The sequence below is a fragment of the Dryobates pubescens genome, chromosome 1, assembly GCF_014839835.1.
Source record: "Dryobates pubescens isolate bDryPub1 chromosome 1, bDryPub1.pri, whole genome shotgun sequence".
NCBI classification, from domain to species: Eukaryota; Metazoa; Chordata; class Aves; order Piciformes; family Picidae; genus Dryobates; species Dryobates pubescens.
The window spans coordinates 36,150,059-36,176,979 of record NC_071612.1 but is presented as its reverse complement, the minus strand read 5'-3'; the positions used below and the strand labels follow the sequence as shown (position 1 = coordinate 36,176,979).

Genomic DNA, 26,921 nt, shown 5'->3' with positions numbered 1-26,921 from the left:
TCAACCAAAATGCCTCATTCTGTAACTTTCTGAACATGTTCTAAGCTTGGCTTGCTTGGCCCCAAGGCTTTATTTTAAAATACAAATCAAAACTGAGAAAGCCTTTTTTTCCCCTCCAGCTTTCTACTTTTCCCCTCCTTTGTCCCCCTAGCTAACACAACAGCAGATTGAATTCACCTTCCAGTTCCTTTATTATTTATTTTTTTTCCACCCTGGTTGGTAGGTATTGTAAATCTGCAACCTTTGCTTTCTGGAAATTCTTTGGTGTATTACTGCATAGCAGAGTGGTGTGACAAGGATAAAGAGATTAGAAGTAATTTCATATAACTCCTTCTTCTGTCAAAACCTGCAGAGGCCTTTTACTGCTAACTCCAAGGGCTGCTGAAATTCTTCATTAAAAACTTTGAATATGCAAGCAGGAAATTCTCTGAGCAACAAGACACAGAGCAACCAAAACAGAGGGAGAGAAGGAATATTAAATTAAAGCCTGAACAGAGAGAGAAGTCAAAGGAAAAAGAACCTGATCAAGAGCAACAATAATGCATGTTGATGCCAATTCAGCTTTGAAAGCCAGAAACCCCTCTGCTGATTTTCACCAGTTTCAAGTCAAGGCATAGTCAGTGCAGACACAGGCTCTCCTTGCCACCATTAGACACTCAGGGTGGCTGGGAGCTGCTGCTGGACAGTCACTACAGTAAGCTGATGTGTTTTCCCTGGATGTTGTACCAGCACATTACCCATAAAGCCTGTAAGGGCCAAATCTAGCCAGCAAATGAGGAGCTTTGCCTGGCAAGGAAGTCTGGTACAAACCCTAGTTTCATCAGTGGGGAAAAACAGAGGAAGATGAAGGAATTAAATACGATGTGGCCAATGCAACTGGGCCAGGCAATGCTTGCACCTGACCAAAGCTTTGAAGATGAAGAACAGCTTACCTTCTCCATGATCATCCTAGTAACCAAACAGAAGAATGGACAGACATGAAATGACAATGACAGACCTGCACTTAAAAAACTTATCATCATGGAATTAAGTAATTGTCATACATTGCAGGTTCTCCTCAAAGCCTCCTCCTCCTCAGCCTCGGTCTGACCTTGCAGAACAAAGTGCTGGTGAGCATGGGCACAGATGCATGAAGAGGAACTATCCTGCTACCATGTTGTCTTAAGAGGAGAGTTTAAATGCTGTGTTCCCTACCAGAGAGGTGCAAACTCTTCTGCTGCCTTTTTTTGGGTTCCTTTTCTCTGTGAATCATCCACCCACTACTCGCATAAGTGTGTTCACAACTTGGGCTTGCTCAATGGAGGCTGCAGCATGTTCTGCTGCATTTCAGCAGGAGAGGAGGTTTCCTCCTTACCTTCAGCTGTTTGCTACGCATGAGGGAGGTTTCTCTGCGTGCTTCATTTCCTACTCTGGGGTTTTAATCTGGTTGACCAGGGGCTGCCTTTCCCTCCAGTGTCTGTGGTAGCCACTGCAAGGTGCATCTTTTGTTTGTCTACTTCTGCTTTAGATCAATAGACTATAAGAACTGAATCTTTGACAGTTCACACTGACTAGGACATTTAATGCATCCAGTCTCTGATCCTGCATCTTTCAAGTCCCAGAGGCTTTTGGGATGGCTCTCGGAGAGGGGAAGCAGCCCCTTGAACAGCTGTGCCTCACTCCCAGCCTGACTGAAGGCAAAATGCAAAGCAAAGAGACAGCACTGTGAGGTGGACACCTCCAAGTCCACAGTCCCAGCATCTCAGTTTCCTACCAATCTCTTGTTCCTCACCTGAAAACAGCTTAACTTCAGGTAACTATCACTTGCAATGATCATCCACTAGGAAAAGGAGAGCCAAGCTCCCTGGCAGCACAGGGTGGGTTGCTCCACTTGACTCCTGCATTTACAAACCACTTTTATTAAACAGAACTCTAGAAGAGGTGTCATGTGGTGGTTAGAGCCACACCAGATATATTCCCTAAGCTAGCCCTAGCAAGGGTAATATCCCAGTCCTCAGCACTCTCCTCACTATTTGTCTTCCATAGCATCTTCCTTCTTTATCCTCCTGTCTTTTCTTACCATACCAAGGACACCAGCCTCATTTGTCTTTTCCACAGGCTGTTTTTCCAGCCACAACAGTACCAGTGAAAGAGCTACTGGTCACTGCTGGGCCAAGCTCACCAGCTCTCCAGCCTACTAGTAGGGATGTGTGTGTGACCATTGCATCTAGAAACACCACAAAACAAGCCCCTAAGCAATTCAGACCATGGGTGACTCCTGTTGATGAGAAGTTTGTGTTTGCTCCTACCTCTTCTACCCCACAGATGTACAGGAATGTGGATAAAACAGAGATCAGCCACGGCACAGAAACAAGATACTGTTTTCCCAGCCCAAAACTTAACCAGCCATTTGTTAGTCATCAATTAATCATTAATAAATGAATCTGCCTCTTTCTGTGGGTTCCCCTCTTGGTCCTGAATCTCCCCAGCTATGCAGTGGCCGGGGGCTGGCATCTCACCCCAGCCACTTGCTTCTGGATGTACACCCCAACACAGGCTCTCTGGTTCAGAAGTCAAGGAAGCATCACAATGCTTTGCCTAGGGACCCTCCAACCTGACAGGCAGTACAACTGCCCTCATCCCCATGTTTCACCAGGTGAAGATGCTAGCCTGGGCCTGGATAGATGGTGCAGACCTGTGCAGGGGAGACTGAGCGCTGCAATGTGCTGATCCCCCTGAGAAGTGCCAGAGGTCCCCATGAACACCTGATATTTAGAAGCTGGATGCTACAAACTGGTTCCTGCACTGCTGAAGACCCTCATGGGAGATGGTGGCCTCCATTGTTTGCTGTGCAGTGCAGAGGGTGGCTCTGCTCCAGAACAGAAGCTGGGCACTGACAGCGTCTGCTGTCCCCACCACTCTCCCCGAAACATTGGAGGTGACACAGCAACCAATGCAGCACAAGAAAGGGGAACTCAAAGCTGAGGCAGAGAAACAGGCTCTTGATTACTGCTTTCTGTCATACAGAATCATAGAATTGTCAGGGTTGGAAGGGACCTCAAGGTTCAGCCAGTTCCAATTCTCCTGCCATGGGCAGGGACACCTCACCCTAGATCAGGTTGCTCAGAGCCAGATCCAACCTGGCCTTAAGAACCTCCAGGGATGAGGCTTCTATCACCTCCCTGGGAAGCCTGTTCCAGTGTCTCACCACCCTCATGGGGAAGAATTTCTTCTTAATAGCCAGTCTGAATCCTATCATTACCTGACACCCTGAAAAGTCCCTCCCCAGGGACCAAGCTTTGTACAGATGGTCACCGACTGCATGTTCCTTACTGTGGGGAGGGAATATTTGCTGACCTGCCATTTGTTTGCAGAAGCAGAGAGCACTCAGAGCTGCAAGTGGCTGGGAAATGCTAGTTTGAATATGTGGATCTTAAGCAAAACTCTGTTTTCTGGAAAACAGAGTCAGAAGGCAAGCAGAGCGACTGACTCATACTGGTAGCTGAAGTGCAAAAAAAAAAAAGCCAGCCCAAAACCACACAAATGAGAGGCAAGTTAATTTTTGCCCCAAGGCAAACATTTCCTTTCTGGATTCTTTACCTCATTTCTATTGTTAATTTGGGTTAGATTTTTAAATTAAAGTCATTATAAAGTAAAAAGAACCAAAATGTGGTTGCATTATTTTGAAAACATGGAAATAACACTTTGACTTATTTGTATTTCTATATGTTTACTTACCCAAAATAACCTCTTAGCTTGACATAAATCATAGCTAGAGCTTGCTAACCCTAATGCACACTTTTCACTGAAGAAAACCTTTAACTCAAAAAGGTCACCTGTGACTGGCTCTGGCATTCTAAACTGTAAAATCAAAACTATGGTGAACTTCTTAATTTATATTCTGTGTCCCTGTGCTGTGTTGGCTTTTTTTTCCCCAGTAAATGGATATCAAGTGGTATCTGTGCAGAATATTTCATTATTGTTTGTACTGAAATGCTACAGAGATGAACACCATTGCCTGCATCAAGAATAGTGTTGCCAGCAGGAGCAGGGAAGTCATTGTGCCCCTGTACTCAGCACTGGTTAGGCCACACCTTGAGTACTTTGTCCAGTTCTGGATCCTTCAATTTAAGAGGGACATTGAGACAACCTGGTCTATTCTATTCTATTCTATTCTATTCTATTCTAAACTTGAATGTGTCCAGAGAAGGGCAACGAGGCTGGGGAGAGGCCTCAAGCACAAGCCCTATGAGGAGAGGCTGAGGGAGCTGGGGTTGTTTAGCCTGGAGAAGAGGAAGCTCAGGGGAGACCTTACTGCTCTCTACAACTACTTGAAGGGAGGTTGTAGCCAGGAAAGGGTTAGTCTCTTCTCCCAGGTAATCAGCACCAGAACAAGAGGACACAGTCTCAAGCTGTGCCAGGGGAAGTTTAGGCTGGAGGTGAGGAGAAAGTTCTTCACAGAGAGAGTTGTTAGCCATTGGAATGTGCTGCCCAGGGAGGTGGTGGAGTCACCGTCCCTGGAGGTGTTCAAGAGGGGATTGGACGTGGCACTTGGTGCCATGGTCATGAGGTGTTGGGTGACAGGTTGCACTTGATGATCTTTGAGGTCTTTTCCAACCTTATTGATTCTATGATTCTAAAAAGCCAAAGAGTAGTAAATCTCTCTTCGGAGCAAAGCAGTGCAAGAGCACAAAGGATGAGAATTTAAAAACAAACAAGCAAACAGTTAAATTGCTCACTGAGCATCCTCCTTTTCATACATGGTATAAAGCAAAGACCCTACAAGCTCAAACAGTTAAATTGCTCACTGAGCATCCTCCTTTTCATACATGGTATAATGCAAGGATCCTACATAAAAGACTCAGCAGCACTGAATGTGTCAAAAAAACCCCCAGGCTCATATGTTAGAACATATACCAGAAGGCAAATTTGGATTGTGCAGTGTGGTAGTTTTAGGCTATACCTTTAAATGTACTTTAATGTTGGGAGAAATTTTCAACCCACCACATGCAGACTACAAATCTGTCACTGTCTGAATTAGACACTTCTTTTTTTCCCTTTCTGAGTAGGATATATGTCTATGCACTGTTTCCTAAGATTGTATGGTAGGTTTTTTTTGGGGGGATGCAAACTGAAACCCAACCCCAAATTCCATCATGTGGCATCCTAGAGGTGCATGTGTCACCCAGAGTGGGTAGCACATGAGATCTACCACGTGGACCTTCTGTTCCATAAAGTAGCTGTGAGTAAATCACAGAGGCAGGGCAGCAGCCCAGCCTGGGGTTTGCTGGCAGCAGCAGTGAAAGAGGGAAGGTGCAGGAGCGGAGGGAAAAGTCTCACATTCAGATCCCCAAGTGCTCCAGCTCAGGCTGTATCTGGACTACTTGCCTGACCTGCTCAATCTCCCCCTACCGCCCTTGTCCAATACCAGAGTCCCAGGCTCACATCATTACCTCCCTCCAGTCATTATCTCCCACTTCAATTCTCCCTGCATGGCTGGCTCCATTTGCACTCCCCACCCCCAGTGTCAGACCCTGTTCCTAAATGTGCTGTGTCCCTGCTCAGCCACCAGTTCTCAGTCCCTTCCATTTATCTCCTCAAATCCCTCTTTCCAACAGCTTTCTGACTTTCTGACAGCTTTTTCAGGCAAGTAGTTGTCTTCAACCTCCTTGTGTCTCTTCCCTCCCTCCTCCTCCCTTGCTCCTAGATCCAATCTATTCTTCGCATTCCCAAACCCCAGTACCTGTTTCTTTGCTTCCTTTACCTTTAGATGCCCTACACACTACTCTTGAACTCAGGGGCAGAGAGCCTACCAGCCTTGTAGCAGACTTGCAGTCTTGCTCAGACTGGAGCATATGCAGAGTGAATTGGTGTCTGGGAATTGGGTGTTTAAAATTGAAATTTTCACTAAATACATGGAAACTGTGATTTTCAAAGGTTCAAATCCTGCTTCAGTGTGGGTACCTGTCAGGTACCAGGGGACTGTTTACAAAGGCAGGTATCACTAGGACAAGGGACAATGGTTTTAAACTAAAGAAGGGTAGATTTAGATTGGACATTAGGAAGAAATTCTTTACTCTGAGGGTGGATAGGATAGGATAGGATAGGATAGGATAGGATAGGATAGGATAGGATAGGATAGGATAGGATAGGATAAACCAGGTTCAAAGAGACCTTCAAAATCATTGCTTCCAACCCATCATCCAACACCATCTAATCAACTAAACCATGCAACCAAGCACCCCATCAAGTCTCCTCCTAAACACCTCCAGTGATGGTGACTCCACCACCTCCCCAGGCAGCACATTCCAATGGCCAATCACTCTATGAAGAATTTCTTAGAATACATAGAATAGAATAGAATAAACCAGGTTGGAAGAGACCTTCAAGATCATTGCATCCAACCCATCAACCAATCCAACACCACCTAAACAACTAACCCACGGCACCAAGCACCCCATCAAGTCTTCTCCTGAAAACCTCCAATGATGGTGACTCCACCACCTCCCCAGGCAGCCCATTCCAATGGGCAATCACTCTCTCTGTATAGAACTTTTTCCTAACATCCAGCCTAAACCTCCCCTGGTGCAGCTAGAGACTGTGTCCTCTTGTTCTGGTGCTGGTTGCCTGGGAAAAGAGACTAGCCCCTGCTTGTCTACAACCTCCCTTCAGGTAGTTGTAGAGAGCAATAAGGTCTCCCCTGAGTCTCCTCTTCTCCAGGCTAATCAACCCCAGCTCCCTCAGCCTCTCCTCACAGGGCTGTGCTCCAGACCCCTCACCAACTTTGTTGCCCTTCTCTGGACACGTTCCAGCAAGTCAACCTCTTTCCTAAACTGAGGGTAGTGGAGCACTGGAATAGGTTTCCCAGGGAGGTGGCAAAGACCCCATTCATGGAGACAAATATTCAAGGTCAGGCTTGATGGGGCTCTGAGCAACCTAATCTCTTTGGGGATGTCCCTGCTTAGTGCAGGGAGGTTGGACTAGATGACCTCTAGCAATCCCTTCCAAACCAATGCATTCTGTGATTTTATGATTATACCTAGGTGGAAAAGCCACTTCCCTGCTGAAGGTGAAGTCACTGCCTAAGGAAGAGGTTGTAAGAAACTGGGAGACAAGCAAATTCCCTAACTTAGATTTTCAGAAATCATTTTGGTTAAGTGACTCTCGAGCTTCTATCCAGGCAAATGCAGAACAATTCCCATGCCTCAGGAAGGCATTCTGCCATGCAACATTTCAATTCAGGGATTCAAATATCTGAAAAAATTGCAAGCAAAATTAAAATAGTCTCCTACCAGAAAATGCAGGACATCCTTGTTAACCAGAGCTGCTCTGTCTTCTTCCTTTTACATCTGCTCATACAGATGTATTTTTCAGTTGTAAAGTTTCCTGCACTTGGAGCAGTTGCAATCCTTGATCCCTGTAGGTTACCTTGCTACAGAGCCTTTAGCTGTGCATTGCAAACTGCTTTTATGTAAGTAATCCAAAGCCAAAGCCTGGGACTTGTCACAACCAGCACCCTGGAGTCTCCTGCATCTCACCTGGCCATGGGGTTTCACAGCAAGTGCTGCTCATACACTCTGGCAGTAGGACTTCACTCTTGCTTCACAGGGGAACAATAGGAGAATGAAAAACAACCTGCTGGGCAGTTCTCCACCCTCCTTTAGTGGCTTGTGTCATTGCATTGGTGATTACAGAGACCTGCATAGCACCAGCAGCACCAGGACTGTGGGGCTGCTGAGGACAGTGTAGGAAGGAGCTGGCTGAACAGGAGGATGGTGGGGTCAACACCCCTGGAGGTGTTTAAGAGGAGACTGGATGAGGCACTTAGTGCCATGGTCTAGTTGATTAGTTAGGGTTGGGTGATTGGTTGGACTTGATGATCTTGGATGTCTCTTCCAACCTGTTTGATTCTGTGTTTCTGTGTGATTCTGAGGCAGGGAGACCAGGGACTGCCAGAGGTGTGAGTTAGGTGTCCAGCCAACCAGCACCTTCCCTCATTCCTCCCTGGGTCTCTCATCGCACAACTACCCAAGCCCATCAACATGGAGATGCAAGCCAAACACACAGAACCCCTGCCAAAATTTCACAGGATGTTAGGGGTTGGAAGGGACCTCTAAAGATCACAGAGTCCAACCGCCCTGCCAGAGCAGGACCATAGAATCTAGCACAGGTTGCACAGGAATGCATCCAGATGGGTCATGAAAGTTTCTAGAGAAGGAGACTCCACAACCCCTCTATGGAGCCTATCCAGTGCTCAGTGACCCTCATAGTGAAGAAGTTCCTCCTCATGTTGAGGTGGAACCTCCTGTGCTGTAGTTTATATCCATCTATATCCATTGTCCTATCACAGGGTACAAGTGAGCATTATGGATCCTGCTGTGAGACTTCATAACCCAGTGGGGGTAGATTTAGATTAGACATTAGGAAGAAGTTCTTTCCTGTGAGGGTGGTGAGACACTGGAACAGGTTGCCTAGAGAAGTTGTGGATGTCTCATCCTTGGAAGTGTTTAAGGCCAGGTTGGATGAGGCTCTGAGTAACCTAGTCTAATGGGAAGTGTCCCTGCCCACAGTGGGATGGGATGGAACTGGTTGATCTTTGAGGTCATGGTATCATAGTATCAGTCAGGGTTGGAAGGGACCACAAGGATCATCTAGTGCTAGGTCCCTTCCAACTCAAGCCATTCTATGATTCTGTGCCCAGCTCTACCAGCAGAGACCAGTAACCACAAAACAGACACACAGAGCAATCAGAAACAACCCACCTGACTGTGCTCAGCTCATCTGTGTCATTCTCTGTGGCAAGGCAGGGACATGAACTCAAGTTTCCTAAGCCTTATGCTGGTGCCTTTCCTGCAAAACCAGTCGTTCATATGCTTTGCTTCTTGTCTGGCGTGTTCTACACCCTCTTGCACATATAGGTACAGCAGTATGAGTGAACTCAAAAGCAACTCTTATTTAATACTGATTGACATTTGCAAGAGCTTGAAGAATGCAATGATTTTTTGGCATCTGTTACTTTCCAGGTAAGGATTAGCAAACTGATGAGTTAGCAACCATCTGATGTTCTGTGTTTAAAACAGGACACATTTCCAAATGGAGGCAGCTTGCAGATTTGTTTTGGTTTGTTTTACTTTGTTTGGGTTTGTTTCAGAAAGATTGTGCTTTGATTTGGAAATAGGGAAGGACTGCAAGGATTGCAACACAAAACAGATTAGAGTAGGTGAATCACAGAATCACAGAATTAACCAGGTTGGAAAAGACCTTGGAGATCATCAAGTGCAACCTATCACCCAACACCATCTCATCAACTAAACCATGGCACCAAGTGCCTCCTCCAGTATCTTTTTAAACACTTTCAGTGATGTTAACTCCACCACCTCCCTGGGCAGCACATTCCAATGGCCAAATGAAGAGGAAACATGCTAGAAATTATTTGAATCTTTAAAAGGAACAATAACAAAATGCTGTTCTCACTATTCATGCTACAGTGCTTGTTTTAGGAGACACAGTAGCAGTGCCACCTTTGCAGAGGTGAGGCAGAAGCTAAGCCCTTCCTGCATTTTGGCATCATGTCTGGAACACAGATTTGAAGCCTGGTTCTTTCACCTTGCATGTCATTCAGAGCTCCTGACATTGGTGGAGAGGGGGTTCATCCCTTCTAATTTTCTGTGCTGCAATCATCTCTTTATACAGCTATGCCATGCTCCTAACTGGTTTTCCTCAGACCACTTGCTCAGCAACCCCACACTCTGCATCCTCAAAACCTTGCATCCTGTTCCAGGATCCCCAGCCATACACCAAAACTCAGTGATGAACACAGGCAAAGCAAGTGGAGAATGTGGAGGTCTCAGAAGCTGCAGCCATGCTGGAAGGTGAAGGTGGACATTGCTGGATGGGGAAGCAGTGAGTCAGTGGCATGGAGACTGCTGTATGGCTCTGGATGGTTGGAGTCTGGCCACTGAGGAGTTTCAGTCCTGTGATTTTGGCTGAGCTTTGCTCTGAACCCATAACTCAGAAAGAAACCTGCACAACAACAACTAGCAAGCCTGTCTAATCCCCTTTGCACTGGCCTTAGCTCTGGAGAGGGTCTGTCCAACCTGTTTGTGAGTATTCCCAGGGCATGACTACAGGCATGGGGACAGAGAGCCTCGTAACTGCCCTGTGGCAGCACGATGCAGCTCCCAAACTGCAACAGAGCCACTTCTGATTACTTTGGGGGACAAAGAACATACAGTTGCCTACATCCTAAAAAGACAAAGGTGTGTCCAAAAGCACTATAAACTCACACCCCAGCTAACAACTCCCCAGTGCAGTCTGTGCCTTGGGTACCCACAGCACCACAGAGAGCTGTGATTTTTAACTCATTTCCACTATGATCATTATGAAGCTTTATTGCAAAACTAACCTTCTAGGCTTACAGACACGTGGCATTTTTCATCAAACTAAGTTTATTACACTGCCCTTAGCTAAATAGATTGCACCACCAGCAGTTTTACTCTTTTTTTTCCTCCTTTTTTCTTATTTTTCTCTTTTGGAAAGCCTGCATTTCTCCTCCAACTTATTTATTTGAGAAAATACCTCTTGTGTCTATTGGAAAATATGAAGAGGGAGAGATGCTTCATGCTAAAAGAAGGTGCACTTCTAAATATGCAGCATGTTCTTTAACATCCAGTCTGCTAAGGCACTCCTTGAGTGCATTTCCAGTGTTTTCACAAGAGGAGAGGGAGATAGGGAATACTTTCCCCCCATTGGTGAGGAAAGTATACAATAGGATAGAATAAACCAGGTTGGAAGAGACCTTCAAGATCATCACATCCAACCCATCACCCAAGACCACCTAAACAACTAACCTGTGGCACCAAGCACCCCATCAAGTCTCCTCCTAAAATCTCCAGTGATGGCGACTCCACCACCTCCCTGGGCAGCACATTCCAATGGCCAATCACTCTCTCTATGAAGAATTTCTTCCTAACATCCAGCCTAAACCTCCCCTGGCACAGGTTGAGACTGTGTATAGTACAGTGAGGGAAAATGATCCCAGCAAGATCATCTCCCTAAACTAGGGACAAGGGTGGTAACTAAACACTGACAGCTGACAGTGCTCTGGGAAAGAATAATCCAGCAGTGAGAGTGATTTGTGTAGATACCTGCTGTGATGACAGAGGGAAGTCTAGATCTGTTTAGAAGCAGCAAGGTACTGCCCAAACAGCCACAATATGCCAAAGCTTTGTTGTGTGTGCCCACAGAGGCACAGCGCACTTGTACTGATGTCACTGAAGTCACTCACCAGTGAAAGCAGTGGAGAAGAAAGGCTACTACTACCTCGCCATGAGGATGGTGAGACACTGGAACAGGTTGCCCAGGGAGGTGGTGGAAGCCTCATCCCTGGAGGTTTTTAAGACCGGGTTGGATGCGGCTGTGAGCAACCTGGTATAGTGTGAGGTGTCCCTGCCCACGGCAGGGGGCTTGGAACTAGATGATCCTTGAGGTCCCTTCCAACCCTAACAATTCTATGATTCTATTATTTGCACAAGGAGTGCAATAACACATAAATATGATAAATAAATATGTGTATGCATTTACATAAGTATACAAATACAAGCAACATATTGGGTTTTGGTTTTGTTTTTTTTGTTTTTTTTAAGCTTAGCAATCTACAGATGGAAATCACACAATGGTAACAGTTGGAAGGGACCTCTGGAGATCATCTAGGCCAACCCTGCTGCCAGAGCAGGTTCACTTACAGCAGGCTGCACAGGATTGCAGTGTCCAGGTGGACTTTGAAAGTCTCAAGACTTGTGGAGGAGACTCCACAACCTCTCTAGGCACCTTGTTCCAGTGCTCCAGCACCCTAAAAGTAAAGAATTTTCCCTCATGTTTAAGGGAAACCTCCTCTGTTATAGGTTGTACCCATTGCCCCTTATCCTGTCACTGGGCACCACTGAAAAGAGTTTGGCTCTGTCCTCATGACCTCCACCTTTTACATATTGATAAGCATTGATAAGATCCCATCACAGTCTTCTCTTTCCTTGGTAAACAGCCCCTGGCTTTTCAGCCTCTTCTCATAAGAGAGATGCTCCAGTTCCCTCATTGCTGTGACCCTCTGTTGGACTCTCTCCAGCAGTTCTCTGCCCCTCTTGAACTTGGCAGCCCAGAACTGTACCAGGATCTGGCTCAGATTTCAGCCTCCTCAAAGCCACAAGCTGAGGCTGGTTGAAGAAATTCAGCCCTGCAATGTGTTGATTTCCTGATGGGATGGACACCACAGCAGTGCCAAGAGCCTGCTCACAGCAAACACAGCCCAGAGGCTAGTAAGCTCACACAGCTCACTCAAATCCCTGACAAGTTCTAATGGTGCCTCTCTTCCTGATGGCTTGCAACCACATACTCATCTTTGAGAGATGACAAGAGCTAAAAAGCCACAGTTAAACCTCCAGATGATGCTGTAGCTATAGGGGAAAGAAACTGCTTTGTGAGCAAAAGAGCTGCTTGCCCTGGGCTTTTCCCATTCTGATGAGAAAGCCAACAGTCAAGGCCACCAGTGCTGCCAGTTCAGCAATACTTAACTGCACTTACTCAGGGCTTCTGGCATTTCATTCTACATCCCTCAGAGCTGAAAGTTTTATACAGTGCTCCATATATCAACCAGACAGTGAGCTGATAAACTTTCTTGAGGCAGGTGGCCGTGGGAATGGCCAGGAATCTGCACAGGAATTTTGACAGGAATTCTCTGTCTTAGGCTCATAAGGTCAGCAGACAGTAAAAACTGAAATTGTTTGCCAGCCTGTCTTGCTGCTTACCAGGAATGTAAGCTTGCAGATGAATATCTGCAAAACCCCAGTGCTTTGGAGAGAATAAAAAATTCAGCACCTCAAATAAGGAGCTACAAACCCTCATAGCAAAACACAGGTCAGAGAAAAAGACCTTCCAAGCTCAGGAAGGCTTCCAAGGGCTGCTGGAAAGCACTTTACAAGGCAGCAAGGAGCAGAGCAGCTCCAGACATGTTCAGGAACTGCTGCCCATCTCAGGCCACATTCCCACAGGAGGCAGAGCACCTTCTCAGTGTACCAGACCCCCGCCTCCCCCATCACCCCTGTGGCACTTGGGAAGATTCTTTCTGCACAGGTCCAGTGTGACTTGTGACTCACACAGGTAAGATGAGACTTGAGATGTCAGTATGTGGCAGAAGCACGTAGGTGCCTTTTTGTTTATTATTGCTCAATAAAGCTAACCTCCATGATTTGTTAATTTTTTGTTTGGTTGTTTTTTTTCCTTGCAGAACAACCTTGACCTGTTTGGACCATGCCCAGGTCAAAGCTTGCTTCTGGGCGCTGAGGCTGTGCAGCACCACTGGGTATGTCTGCAGCTGCCCTGGGCCTGAGTGCTCAGGGTGAGTAGACGATCTTGTCAGCAGCATCTCCTTGCTTTGTTTACTTCATAAACACTGAGTAAGACACCACACATGGCCAGCAACAGTATCAGCTCCTTGATCCAATCTGAGGTACCCCCATATTCGCATCCATTGACTGGGACTCAGCATGTCAGATAAGATGGGCCTTTTCTTGCCCACTTAGAACAGAATCATAAAATTGTTTAGGTTGGAAAAGACCTCTAAGGTCATCAAGTCAAACCAACACCACCACAACAACTAAACCATGTCCTAAAGTGCCATTTCCACACATTTTCTGATCACCTCCAGGGGTGGTGACTCCACCACTGTTCCAATGCCTGACCACTTTTTCAGTAAAGAAAGTTTTCCTAATATGCAACCTAAACCTCCCCTGGTGCAATCTGGGGCCATTTCCTCTCATCTTTCACTTCATGAGGCCAAGAAGCCAAGGACAAGCATCAGTCTTAAAGAGCTACAGACTGTATTGCAATCCCACAAGTCTGACTACACTCACCCATGAAATCTCTCTGCTTTCAGCTTTATCTGCAATTATGATCCTCTGAGCTTCAGGCACCTTATTAGTGCTACGTTTAATGGGAATCCTAATGCCAGTGAAAAGCTCCCTGGGAGGAGCAGCACTCACATTAGGATGTGGGTACCAGTGCATGAACTCTGGTGAAATTGCAGCATCCACAGCCAACAGAAATTATACTGCCAGGAGTATGTACATGACGTGGACATAGCCTAGAGTAATGTTAATAATGTGAATATTTTATTGAGGTGAGCTGAAGGTGCTCTTTTGTTGTAAAAACATCTTGAGGACATGTCCCTGCATGCATATTTGTGTTTGACTCTCTCTTCCCTTTTTGCCTTTGGTGCCTTTTTTTCCCCAGCTGTGGCACCTCCTCCCTCCTTCCAACCTTGAGAACTCCTGCAGTTGCACCCTGGATGCTGCCTGCCCACTCCTCTTGCCCTCTGTTTCTCAGTCCAGCACACACTCCAGCTTTGAAGATCTCAGTTAGCTGCAGCCTCTTCATACTCCACTTCCTCCAGGTCCTGAAATGTCATTACTTCAGCAGCAAGACTTTCAAACCCTAATGAAGCATCTCAGTCTCAGATTTTCCTAAACAGGGATCAGACTACTCAGTAAGTTATCTTTCCCCCCTCCCTTTCTCCCTTCTCCTCCACCTTACCAGGATCCCTCATTTCTCATGTATTCCCCTCCCAGGCCTGCAGACACCTCCCCTTCAACCAAGTTCACCACCTTCCTCCTCCTGTTTTGATTCTCCATTTTTTTCTCTTCTCACTGTTGCTGATTTATGCTGATGATCCGTACCAGCCCCTTGCCACCTGTTCCCTTCCTCTGCTGCCCTCATCCTTCTGTTTTACTCACTTAAAAAAAAAAAAGAAAGAGACCAGATATTTGGATATTTGGCATGCACTGCTCAGACTCCCTTCTCCCTACTGCTGAACTTCCCCCGCACTAACCTTCAAGTAGTCCCATTCAGCACCATCCATTAGCCTTCCTCATTATGTCCCACCATTCAGCCTTTATGTGATTTCCACTCCATCAGCCCTGATGACTTCTCTTTTGCTTTTAACCCTCATCTTTCTACCAGGTTCACTTGCAAATTTCCCCAATACTTCAATTTCCTTCAATTTGCTTTCCCATAATATCCAGCCCAGCTGATGCCCCTTTCCCACTTTCTCTATCCTCTGCCTAGCCACTGTCTCCTGCTCAGCATGGATAAAACTGAGTCCCTGGTACCCCCGATCTCTTTTCTATCATTTCTGTGACCACTCTGCTAGCAGGCACGGCACAGTTTTCATATGAGCAACTCTGCTGAGATTTGTTGATGCTTTCTGCTTGCAAGTCAAAGATGTCACCTATTCTATCTACCCTCCTAGCTAAAACACTTCTTCAGGGGCTCGTCTCTGCATTAGCTCAGTAATGATGACATTCTTTACTTTGCTTTCAGGACTGCAATCTCAGTCTGCTGTTTCATCTTTCAAATACCACTGCAAGGGTCATTTTTTGTAGCCTGATGCTTTGAGGGTGTCATTCATTTCTGTGCTTCTGTTGACCAGCTCGCCATTCCCTAATAATGAAAAGACACAGGCAGGCAGAGCTGAATGCCAAATGGGTGCCTTTGGCAGCTTTTGAACACCCACTTTATGCTTCCCATCGAATATCATTGGCAATGTGAAACTGGGAGGCTTAGCTGATAAATCTGAAGGCTGTGTGGCCATTCGGTGAGACTTGGACAGGCTAGAGAGCTGGGCAGAGAGGAACCTAATGAGGTTCAACAGGGCTAAGTGCAGAGTCCTGCATCTGGGAAGGAATAATAAACTGCACCAGTACAGGTTGGAAGGTGATCTGCTGGAAAGCAACCCTGTGGAGAAGAACCTAGGAGTCCTGGTGGACAACAAGTTATCCAAGGGACAGCAATGTGCCCTTGTGGCCAAGAGGGCCAATGGGATCCTGAGGTGAATTAAGAGAAGTGTGTCCAGCAGATTGAGGGAAATTCTTCTCCCCGTCTACTCTGCCCTAGTGAGACCTCACCTGGAACATTGCATACAGTCCTGGGCTCTCCAGTTCATGAAGGACAGGAATCTACTTGAGAAAGTCCAACAGAGGGCTACAAGGATGATTAATGGACTGGAGCACTGCCCTGTGAGGAGAGACTGAGAGACCTGGGGCTTTTTAGTCTGGAGAAGAGATTGAGACTGAGAAGGGACTTAATAAATGTTTATAAATATCTGAGAGCTGGGTGTCAAGAAGGAAAGGACAGCCTCTTCTCACTTACGCCCTGTGATAGGACAAGGGGCAATGGATGTAAACTGCAGCACAGAAGGTTCCACCTCAACATGAAGAAAAGCTTCTTTACTGTCAGGGTCACAGAGCACTCGAACAGGCTCCCCAGAGAGGTTGTGGAGTCTCCTTCTCTGGAGACTTTCGGGACCTCTCTGGATGTATTCCTGTGCAACCTGTGCTGGATTCTATGGTCCTGCTATGGCAGGGGGGTTGGAATTATGATCTCCAGAGGTCCCAACCCCTAATATCCTGTGATCTCTCTGTTTTCCCTCCTAACTCCTCCCTAGGACTACCTCTCTGGTCACAACTGTAGAACATTTTGCTCATTTCTCCTAAATTCCTTCTCAAATCTCTACCTTGCTGCTGAAATAGTCTAACAGCGGGCAGACTGCCATTGTGCTGCACCTGCTCAGCACCCAGCCAACCCCTCCCACTGTTTCCTTGTGCTTCACCCCACGTCTGACCCATCTCTTGCCTCTCGCTGGGTATTTCACACACAAATCCCACATGGCAGTGACAATCCTTCTGCTCCGCCTGTGGAGCAGGTACACATACAGCAGCAACACCCAGGGCAGGAATCCTGGGTCCATGAGAGTGCAGTAATTAACAACATCTTTAATGTTACCAACATCTCAACCTGCTGAGGCTGAAGCTACAGCCTTACTTGTGGTGGAGCTCACTGAGTTTGTCCTACAAAAAGGCAGAAACACAGAGGCAGCATTTCAGTCTATTTCAAATTAGAGCTCACACATGTCCATTAGGTATTCAAAAGGTCAAAATACAAAGGCAAAAGCTAAGCCACTTGAGGTGGTGCTTCTCCAGAGTAAATTTCCTAAAGGCTCTCACATCAAAGGGCCATTGTTGGTCAGGCTTTGGAACAGGCTGTTTAGGGAACTGGTGGAGTCACCATCCCTGGGTGCCTTCAAAGAATGTGTAGACCTGTCACTTGAGGACATGCTTTAGTGGTCGTGGTAGTGCTGGGTTGATGGTTGGACTTGAGGGTCTTAAAGGTCTTTTCCATACTTAATGGTTCTATGATAAGGTAACATTTCAGTTGGTTGAGCCATGGCCACTTTGTAGATAGCTGAGAGTTACTATTGCCTTATGATTCTTGGTTGAGGATTCTTATGCATTTGCAGCTTCTTTCCATCTCATGCCAAATAAACTCATCTGCACTGATTTAGTCTCAGCTTTATGACCTAGCCACGTAAGAGATAACCTCCAGACTCGATTTTGTAAAACATACTCATAAAAGAAAAAATCAAACCCCTTCTCTCCTTTTCCAATGGAATTTTGCTTATGATCATAGCAAACAGAAGATTGGAAAGGACAAAAATGCCCTTAAATGCTGCCAGGTAGGCAGCTTTGCAGTTTCTAAGAAGTTGCTTTGCTCTGTTGGGTTTACTGTGTCACCAAAACCCTACGCAGCTATACAAAGCCTGCATTGTCTCAGCAAGGCTACTGAGATGTTTCTGATCTTGGCAAGAGCTAGGTGTACCCAGAAGCATTTTATTGAAGAAAAAAATAAATTACAACAGCAGAAAGAAATATTATTTTAGGCCTCTTACTGGAAAGACAAAGGTCAGAGCCCTTCCTTCTGCTAAAGCAGCACATAAAAATATCCAGTTCACGGGGTCCCTTTTACAACTTGGGAAATTGCACCTAAAAATCCTCCTGTGAAAGACACTTGAAAGTGATCTGACCACAGTCTCAGGAAGAATTTGTGGGTTTAGATCAACATTAATTTGAAGATCACAACTTTGTGACAGTAGAGGCAGCTACACCCTTACACAGCTATGGAGAATGTCCCTTCATAACTAGCCTGCTACAAAGCAAACCTGAACTTTATGTTCACCCAAGCAATTGATTTCTTATTTTCAAGGGGAAGAGAATCTGGTGACATTTCTTCACAAACGGCACATATTTCCCCCTATATTTCTCCATATAATTTCTCCCTACATCAGACTAATGTTGTACCAGAATACAGAATTAACCAGGTTGGAAAAGACCCCTGAGATCATCAAGTCCAACCTATCATCCAACACCATCTAATCAACTAAACCATGCTTCATCCAGTCTCTTTTTAAACACCTCCAGTGATGGTGACCCCACCACCTCCCTGGGCAGCACATTCCAATGGCCAATCTCTTTTTCTGGGAAGAATTTCTTTCTAACATCCAGCCTAAACCTCCCCTGGTGCAGCTTGAGACTGTGTCCTCTTGTTCTGGTGCTGGTTGCCTGGGAGAAGAGACCAACCCCCACCTGGCTACAACCTCCCTTTAGGTAGTTGTCGAGAGCAAGAAGGTCTCCCCTGAGCCTCCTCTTCTCCAGGCTAAGCAACCCCAGCTCCCTCAGCCTCTCCTCATAGGGCTTGTGCTCCAAACCCCTCCCCAGCTTTGTTGCCCTCCTCTGGACACATTCCAGCAACTCAACATCTTTCTTAAACTGAGGAGCCCAGAACTGGACACAGTTGACTTAGGAAGCCATGCAGAGATGATCATGGCTAGCAGTTTGAATGGAAAAAAACAAGATTATATTATTTCTTCACCTATAAACATGGTATAATGTCTGCTGAACTTTGTCACTCCAATAGTGCTGCGGATTCCTACAGTAAAACTAACAGATGCTTGCATAGCCACTGCAAAGTAACCCCTGGAGCATCTTCTCTAGCTGGTAGGATATTAATAAATTTGAGTGTGCCAGTGCCAGACTAATGAATAGGACTTCAGTATACACTTAAGCATTGGAACAGATTGCCAAGGGAAGTGATGGTGTCACCATACCTGGAGGTTTAAAAAACCAAACGTGTAGATGTGGCGCTTTGGGACATGGTTTATGTGGTAGTACTGGGCTGATGGATGGTTGGACTTGATGATCTTAGAGGACTGGAGCTCTGAGCAACCTAATCTAGTGTGAGGGGTCCCTGCCCGTGGCAGGAGGGTTGGAGCTAGATGATCCTTGAGGTCCCTTCCAACCCTAACAATTCTATGATTCTATGACTTTTCCAACCGTAACAGTTCTGTGATTCTATGAAAAGATCAACTTCACTGTTTGTCAAAGCCAATAATGTCTCTGATGGTAGAATTGCCATCTCTCTTTTTGGGATGTAGTGTTTTAAATTAGTTAACAAAAAGCATCATTTCCAGCTTTTTACCATAGTAGTGTTAATTTTCACAGAGTAGAAACAGCTGACAGTGGAAAAAAAAAAAATATATATCCTAACAAGGAAAAGCAAACCCCTCTCAGATGCTCTCACAGCTTTTGCAGATGAGGGTGTAGCATTTCACAGTGGTAGCAAAGGTGCAAGCGGGCTCTGCCATGTGGGGAAGTCAAGACTCTGAAACATGGGCAGCTCCCAGAACAGACCCCAGTATGGAGAGCCCTGCTGAAGCCAGCTAGGTACAGCCCACACAAGGTCAAGGTTTCAGACTAAGGTGCCATCAAAACAGTGTTCCCAGAAGGCTCTGCCATTTCTGCCACTGACATTAAATACTTTTATCCCAAGGGTTTCACTGTTTTAATCTAGTATGTTGACAGCAGTACACTCCTTTACTTTCTAAAACTCCAAACAAAGATTTCCTATCCCAGCCTGCTGCAGGGACACTCAGAAATTATTAGTAACCCTACTTACATGCCAGCCAGCTCTACATATTCCCCTAACAACACCTAGGGATGGAGCCTGTCTCTCAAAAGGGGTCCATGCCCAAAAGTGGGGGAGTGAGCCAGTATCTCCTAGGGCAGGCAGGAGAGGTGGGATCACCTGCCTTCTGTTCCTGGAGAGATCCATGGGTTTAAAACGAGCCAGGAGTAAAACCTCTACTGAATCAGGAAAGGACAGGAGAAAGAGAGAGAGGGGGAATGAAACGTGCAGGAAGAGTGTTTGTCTTTTCATTAATCTCTCAGACAGCACTTTGTTAGCCTTTAGTACTCCTGCTACGAGTCTGCCGGACACCGAAGACCGGCGTATTCCCGGCCTTATCTCCATTTCCTCTCCCAGAGCACGTGTTGCCTTCCAGTTTCGCAGCTGTATACCAGGCTGCGCTTGACACGGTGGGTGACCTCTCACCCACGCGGGCTGGCACCTGCGGCGCGGCGGGCCGGAGCGGAGCGGAGCCTGCCCGGGGCGCAGCCCGCCCGGCTCTCCCCGCTGGCAGCCCGCCTGTGCCCGGCCGCTCGCTCGCTGCCTCCGCCGTTGCGAAACACACCTAGTTCCCCTCTCGCATCATGTGAGCTCGGCTCAGCTGGGAAAGAAGAATCGCAGCCTTGTCCAAATCATCATTTGTGAAGCCTAGGACGCACCAAAAGGCGCCGATATTCGATTTCTCGTTGCCTGGGCCCAGCTGTTTACAGCCCAGTCTTATGTTCCTGCGCTCCGCCAGGTCAGCCTGGCTGAACTGGTAAAGTAAGGAGGCAATTTTGTGATCTGTTAGTTTCCAGCCTATTATGGAATTGTAGAATTGTTAGGGTAGGAAGGGATCTCAAAGATTATCCAGTTCCAATCCCCTTGCCATGGGCAGGGACACCTCACCCTAGATCAGGTTGCTCAGATCCACATCCAGCCTGGCCTTAAAAACCCCCAGGGCTGAGGCTTCTACCACCTCCCTGGGCAACCTGTTCCAGTGTCTCGCCACCCTCACGGTGAAGAATTTCTTCCTAACATCCAATCTGAATCTAACTATTACAATACTTTGGCTTTAGGTCAAAGTTTTATTTCAAATTCCTAAGAAGAAATGAGCTGTGTAGCCTTCCTTCTAAAAAGAAAAAAGAACCAAACAAAAACAAACCCCAAAACTTAAAACTTTCTTTTAACATGAATAAAGAGTCCCTGGTATTCCTCATCTAATCACACATACCTCTGGGAGAAGGAGATGCTTGACCTCCAGAAAGAGACATGTATTTTAAACAGTCATCAGAAACTTTTCCCAGATAAGATTCCCTTCTTATGCTAATGACTGTAAGAGACTGGCAGACAGCAGCCTACCTCAGAGCCCTCTTGTCACCTCCCTGTCACTGGTGCTACCGCTCCCCGCTCAGCACAAACTACGGTATTTTAAATGTTGAAATAAAGAAGAAACAGCCGCACAAAACAATGTGCTCCTCCCAAAACTTCCTCCAAAGACTTTAGGCACATCACGCTGTGGTTTTGCTTTGACAAGGAGAAACAAATGTCTTTTAAACTCTCAGATCTGCAGATCACTACTCGTTATGTCCTTATTCAATATCTGCTTCTGCCTCTCTTCTGTCACCTCTCCTCAGAATCACCACAAATCTGTCACTTGCAGAGTCACCAAAACTTCCCTGAGAATCTCTGCAGTCCTCTCCCTTTGCTTCCATCCCCGCCTCGCCCTCCCCCCTTACTATAAAATACTTTAAAACACATTTTCTGAGTGTTTCTTCTATCCTCTTACGTTGTCAACCCAATCACAGAAGAGTAAACCCTCAGGTAAGGGCAGAGGAAGAGCAGAGCAAACCAAAACCAGACGGCACCTACCTGGAGCCCGCCTCAGCGCCCAGCACCATTCGCAGCACCAGCAACGTTTCGGGGCAGCAACCTAATGCATTTTCCTTTTTACGCTGCTGCTAAACGAGAATTGAGCAACTCCGCACACAGCTGCTTGGAGCAACAGCTCTCCCAGCCTTAACACCCGCTCTTGGCTCTCTCTTTTTTTTTTTTTTTTTTTTTTTCCCTTCTCCTTTTCTTTGTTTTTTAAACAGAGTTTTTGAGCACTAAAGCTTGCAATTAGTACCAGCTAAACTAAAGCCCCTGCTCACCCCTGCCCTAAGCTGCACATTCCAGGGCGCTGAGCGGGACTGAGCTCCTCAGCAGCACCGCTCAGCTCTTCCACTCCCAGCTCCGACTTTCTGCCTACAAACTCGATAAGGCTCTGCAGGAGAGCTCAGGAACACGCACTGGAACTCGGATAGGGGAAAAATTGGTCTCTCATCCCCAGGCTGGGTGCCTTTTTTTTTTTTTTTTTTTTTAATATCCTCCCCCCCCCCTCTTCCTCCTCCCTTTCTCTCTGCGCTCACAGTAGCAAGGTTGTCTCTTGACTACTCCCTGCCTTAAACTCACCAAACCAGATTTTTACTCCCAACACCTTCCCGTAAATCTGAACTGAAATTTTACCCTGCTCGCTGAGTCTTGGCTGGCTGAGGGCCAGTGCAGCATTCCTGTTGTTTTAAGAGGGCAGATTTTTTTTATTTATTTATTTTAAGGAAAGGGAGAAAAGAGAGAGAGAAACCTGGAGAAATAAAAACGTTGGAAGGAAGCAAATTTTTAGAGCAGCTTTACTGAAAATGCTGCAGGGAAGAGTGATTCCCTTTTATCTTTAAAGCACTAAAGGAATGATTGGGTTTTGGCAGTGTCAGTCATGAGAAATTATCCTCCTCGTCCATCTGCATCCTTCAGGTGGATGAGATTTGAAAAGAAAATAAGCCACTGGTACTCACCTGAAGGACAGCATTGCCGGCATCAGGAGAGCAGGGAGAGGAGCCTACAACTTTGCCTGATCCACTTACCCCAACACAGTGGCAATGCCGGTTCAAGAAATGCCACATTTTACCCTTTTCTGACCTAAAGTTACATGTGGTTTCTAGAAAAGGAACAAAGGAGAAACCAGTTTATTAAAACAAAACAAAACAAGAGCCAACCCTTCTTTTAACCTCCAGATGATCCCTCTGACCGTTGTATGGGAGGCTTAAAGAAATAATGAAGCAAGACTCTAAACTTTCTCACCCCCTTTTACATTACCTGTCTGTGCCTGGCTATGGGCTTTGAAGTATTGAAACAAAGCACCAAGATCTGTTTATAGTAAATGAAACCAACCAACGGAGAGACCTAATTCAGATTTGTGACTAAACAAACTGGAACAGGAAGCACACACCAGCAGCTATATACATTTTTTTTTTTAAGTAGTAACTCCTGCTTGCATTGTCATGCAGCAGAAGGAAAAAAACCCAACACAACAGAAAAAAGGAAGAAAGGAAAAAAACAAACAACACCACGAAAAAAAACCAAAACCACAAACAAAAAAAAAACCTCCACAAAACAACAGAACAGGGGGGGGGGGGGGGGGACGGGGACACCACCAAAAAATACATTTCAGTGTCTCCTTTCAGTTACTTTTTGTTCAAACGCAGTCCCAATATTTTTCTTTTGCTGGAAGGTTTAACACAGACAATGTTTTATCATGTGTATGCAAATACTTCACAGAACAACATTCACCACAGCTAGTAATCTAAAGATCGCATTCACCAATTTGTTCTCCTGCAGCTGATTAGCCCATTGTTCCCCCTCCCCTCAGTTAACATCTGTAATTGATGATTAAATGGAGGATCCCCCCAGCAGGCACCAGATTGGCAAGCCCGCAAGTTGAACCTTTAAAGGACAAGCAACCCTGGGGGTTAAAGCTAGTGACAGAAGTGAATCCTTCATCCTCTTCCCTAACTTTAACAATAATTATTTTTATTCCAGATGAGGTCTTAGGAATTCTGAATTACGAATTCTTCTTCATTCTTCATTTTTAAATGAAATCTTATTTTTTAAAAGAAATATTATCATGAAAAAAAAAATTAATTTTTAAAAAGAAAGATTTTTTTAAAATATGATTTTTTTTAAAAAGGAACATTTATTTTTAAAAGAAATCTTAATTTTTAAAAGAGAAATTTTATTTTTAAAAGAATTTTTTAAAAAGAAATCTTTATTTTTAAAAAGAAATCTTTATTTTTAAAAAGAAATCTTTATTTTTTAGAAGAAATCTCAATTTTTAAACAAAATCTTCTTAATTTTTAAAAGAAATCTTTATTTCTTAAAAGAAATCTTCTTAATTTTTAAAAGAAATCTCCTTAATTCTTCATTTTTCCAAAGAAATCTTCAGATTTCTGTTGCTTTGTTAACAATATATGTGGCCCATGCTTTTTGGAAGCAGCTGTCCTTCCAAACAAGCATTTCTCTATGTTCTTTCCTGGTAAAGACAAATCCCACAGGTTTTACCTGAGCAAATCCACCTTGAGATCTTAAAAGAAGGTGTTTTTTTTTTTTGGCTTCAGGCAGAAACTGATGACTCAGTCTGTCGGGATAAAATGTAAAGCCACACAGCTGAACACTGCAAAGTTCAAGTGAACAATGTGTTCTCTCCCAAGTATCCTAAGTTTATAAAGGAATGTGATTCCAGCTTCAGCAAACCCATTAAGCATGAAAAAGTCCTTCAGAACTTATCCATATTAATGAACAAATAATCATGGAGGAAAATGTCATCAAATACCTGAGTTGCAGTGAGAATTCAGCACTGGCTGTGAACATTCTATGCAGTTGAATTCTTTAAGGAAAAACAGTCCCGTAAAACAGATAATGAGGGTATCAGTGGTAGAAAAATATCATAAGTATTCTAGCATCATCTTCCTTAAAATCATGGCTCATATTTCAAAGTTAGGCTATTCCATATTGTCTCCATCTGATAAGTTTGCCAATAAAGTCCCCAGGAAGTCCATCTCATGTCGTGAGAGCTTAATGCTCCATTTGCTCCTTTTAGAGGAGCAAAACAGGCATTAGCGTCAGAAACACTTCCTTGCCATCACGTACAGATTACTTGTTCTAAATGAGAGTGTCTGTAATACAGTGAACAGTATAGAAAATTGAAAGTTACAGGAAAATACTGCCCTGCCCATCCAGGTCACAGCTATGTTGCACCAGTGTGGTATTGGAGGAGTTTAAGAAGAGACTGGATGGGGCGCTTGGTGCCATGGTTTAGTTGATTAGATGGTGTTGGGTGATAGGTTGGACTTGATGATCTCAAAGGTCTTTTCCAACATGGTTTATTCTATTCTATTCTGTTCTATTCTATTCTATTCTATTCTACTATTTGAAGGTATGCCACTAGAGGTGTAGCTCTTTCTGTTTTAGTGACTCATTACACATGCTTGTGGATCTCCCCTGTGACTGACATATCTCTGAAACCCCCCCAAAATTCCTTTTATTGTAGCAGCCATACCGGTTACTCTGTCATGAGGCATCCTAATCAGTGCTGGTCAGACTGGATTCAGCACCCTCTCTGAAAGGCAGCCCATGCCTTCTGCTCTGGTGGAGGATTCAGCTGGGTTTGCTTTGAAGATACCAAAGATGGAAAAGAGTTTGACATTTTTCTTAGGGCAGTTCAGCTGCAGGTGCAGAGTATTGCACTATGTGGGGGGTCAGGCTGATGCCAGGCAATAGCTCATCCAGCAATTAAAATATCCTTTACTGCTCACTGTGTGTGACAAGACACTTTCCATGGGCCCAGGTGAGACTGCAAAGTTCCACATCTGTCTGCCCTCCCCTGCACATCTGCTCACAGCTTTTTAATGGATTTCCAGACTTTGGTGAGGAAAACGATTTCTATGCTGAGTAGCTGCCAGCAGAACAGTAGTGCAAAACCTGCACTATTCATTGCCTTGTGGCACCAAACACAGGATTTTATACTGAACTAATTCACAGATTCCAGTTCAAGTGAGAGGTAAATGTTGCCAGGTTGTTCTTCAAGTGCACTTTAGTTCCTCAGCACACAGCAGTCATCCAGTGAGGCAGCAATTCAGGAAAGTCTCTGCTTGACCACCAAACTGAGATGGGATGAAAGCATCCTTGAAAATTTATGATCAGACTTAGGGACTGTTGTCATTGGGTGTTCAGGTCACCTAAAGCTAAACATTAGATCTAATTGATCTAACAGCAGCCTGAGCCATTTTTTGACATCAGAACAATTTTTCTCCCTCTGTAAGTCTCAACTGTTCATCCAGCAAAGTGTTTTAAGGGACTGTGAGCTCTTCACATAGGAAGGAAAGAGTGATCCAGCCATCATTTGCTGCAAGACCCTCCAGTCTATGGGTTAAAATGAAGGAGCAGTCACAACCCAGTAGCACGGAGTAGAGATTTCCTGTTCCTCTGCCAAGCCATGGTAGGGTTTCTGACCCAAAGAAAAGAATTTAATGAGTCCATAGCAAAGCAAATTAAGCTAAGTGCAGCATGATTAGGCTGTGAACACTAATCTTTAGAGGCAACAGTATTTGATTAAGGAAGATGTCCTCCAAAACTCATCTTCAAATTGCAATTAAAATTGAGCTTGGGTCTTTATTTTTTTCCCCTGGAGGGGTGTGTGTCCCAGTTTGTAATGCTTCCTCCTGAATATGGCTTATTGCAGTGTCAGTGTTGTAATACCCATTGTACAGCTTATCACTGCTGCCAAGAGCTGACTTTACTGCAGCAAGAAACTGCATGTTGAAAGTTTGGTGACTGCATTTCATTCAGGAGCTTATGAAAAAAACATTCACACACACCCCCCTAACTGGGAAGCTATGAAAAACACAAGTGAGAAATCATCTTACTCAGGAATTAAATGTTTCTAAATATCAGAAAGCTAAGTGGAGCAGAAGAAAATGTGTTGCTTCTGTCAAAATGAAAAGTTTTAAAGCCTCTATTTCAACCCTAAATTTTCTTGTTCGAGCTTTCTGACACAGAACGTTTCCTAGTACAGGTTAAATATTTGGGTATAATTCAGTGAGTAAATACACTCTGCAACTAAGTCAGTCATTCTACAGTGTTTGATTTTTTCCCCCAGTTAAAGCTGAAGCATGGAGAGTAAACATTTCTGACAGTGCACTGTGAAATGCTGTCATTTCCTAAGTAAAAGATCTCAGGATGCTTGGTCTGTGACACAGCACCTTCTCCTCTAGAGAGGTCTTGCAGGGAGAAGAGCTGGGATCCCA

At 45.1% G+C, this 26,921-nt stretch overlaps 1 protein-coding gene across 4 annotated transcripts in view; it reads right to left on the bottom strand.

Annotated features, from left to right (window-relative positions):
- The window catches only part of RBM47 (RNA binding motif protein 47), a 98,105-nt gene extending 75,405 nt beyond the window's left edge, over positions 1-22,700 (bottom strand). For 3 of the 4 annotated variants that reach the window (XM_054163851.1, XM_054163859.1, XM_009910733.2), the window contains exon 1: positions 21,676-21,834. In XM_054163851.1, coding sequence (XP_054019826.1) covers positions 21,676-21,704 — 29 coding nt within the window. In that variant the 5' untranslated portion in view covers positions 21,705-21,834. Of the gene's footprint in view, positions 1-21,675; positions 21,835-22,634 lie in introns of those variants that run through there. The other variant, XM_054163864.1, reaches the window with a different exon arrangement.
- Positions 22,701-26,921: the final 4,221 nt, after the last annotated feature.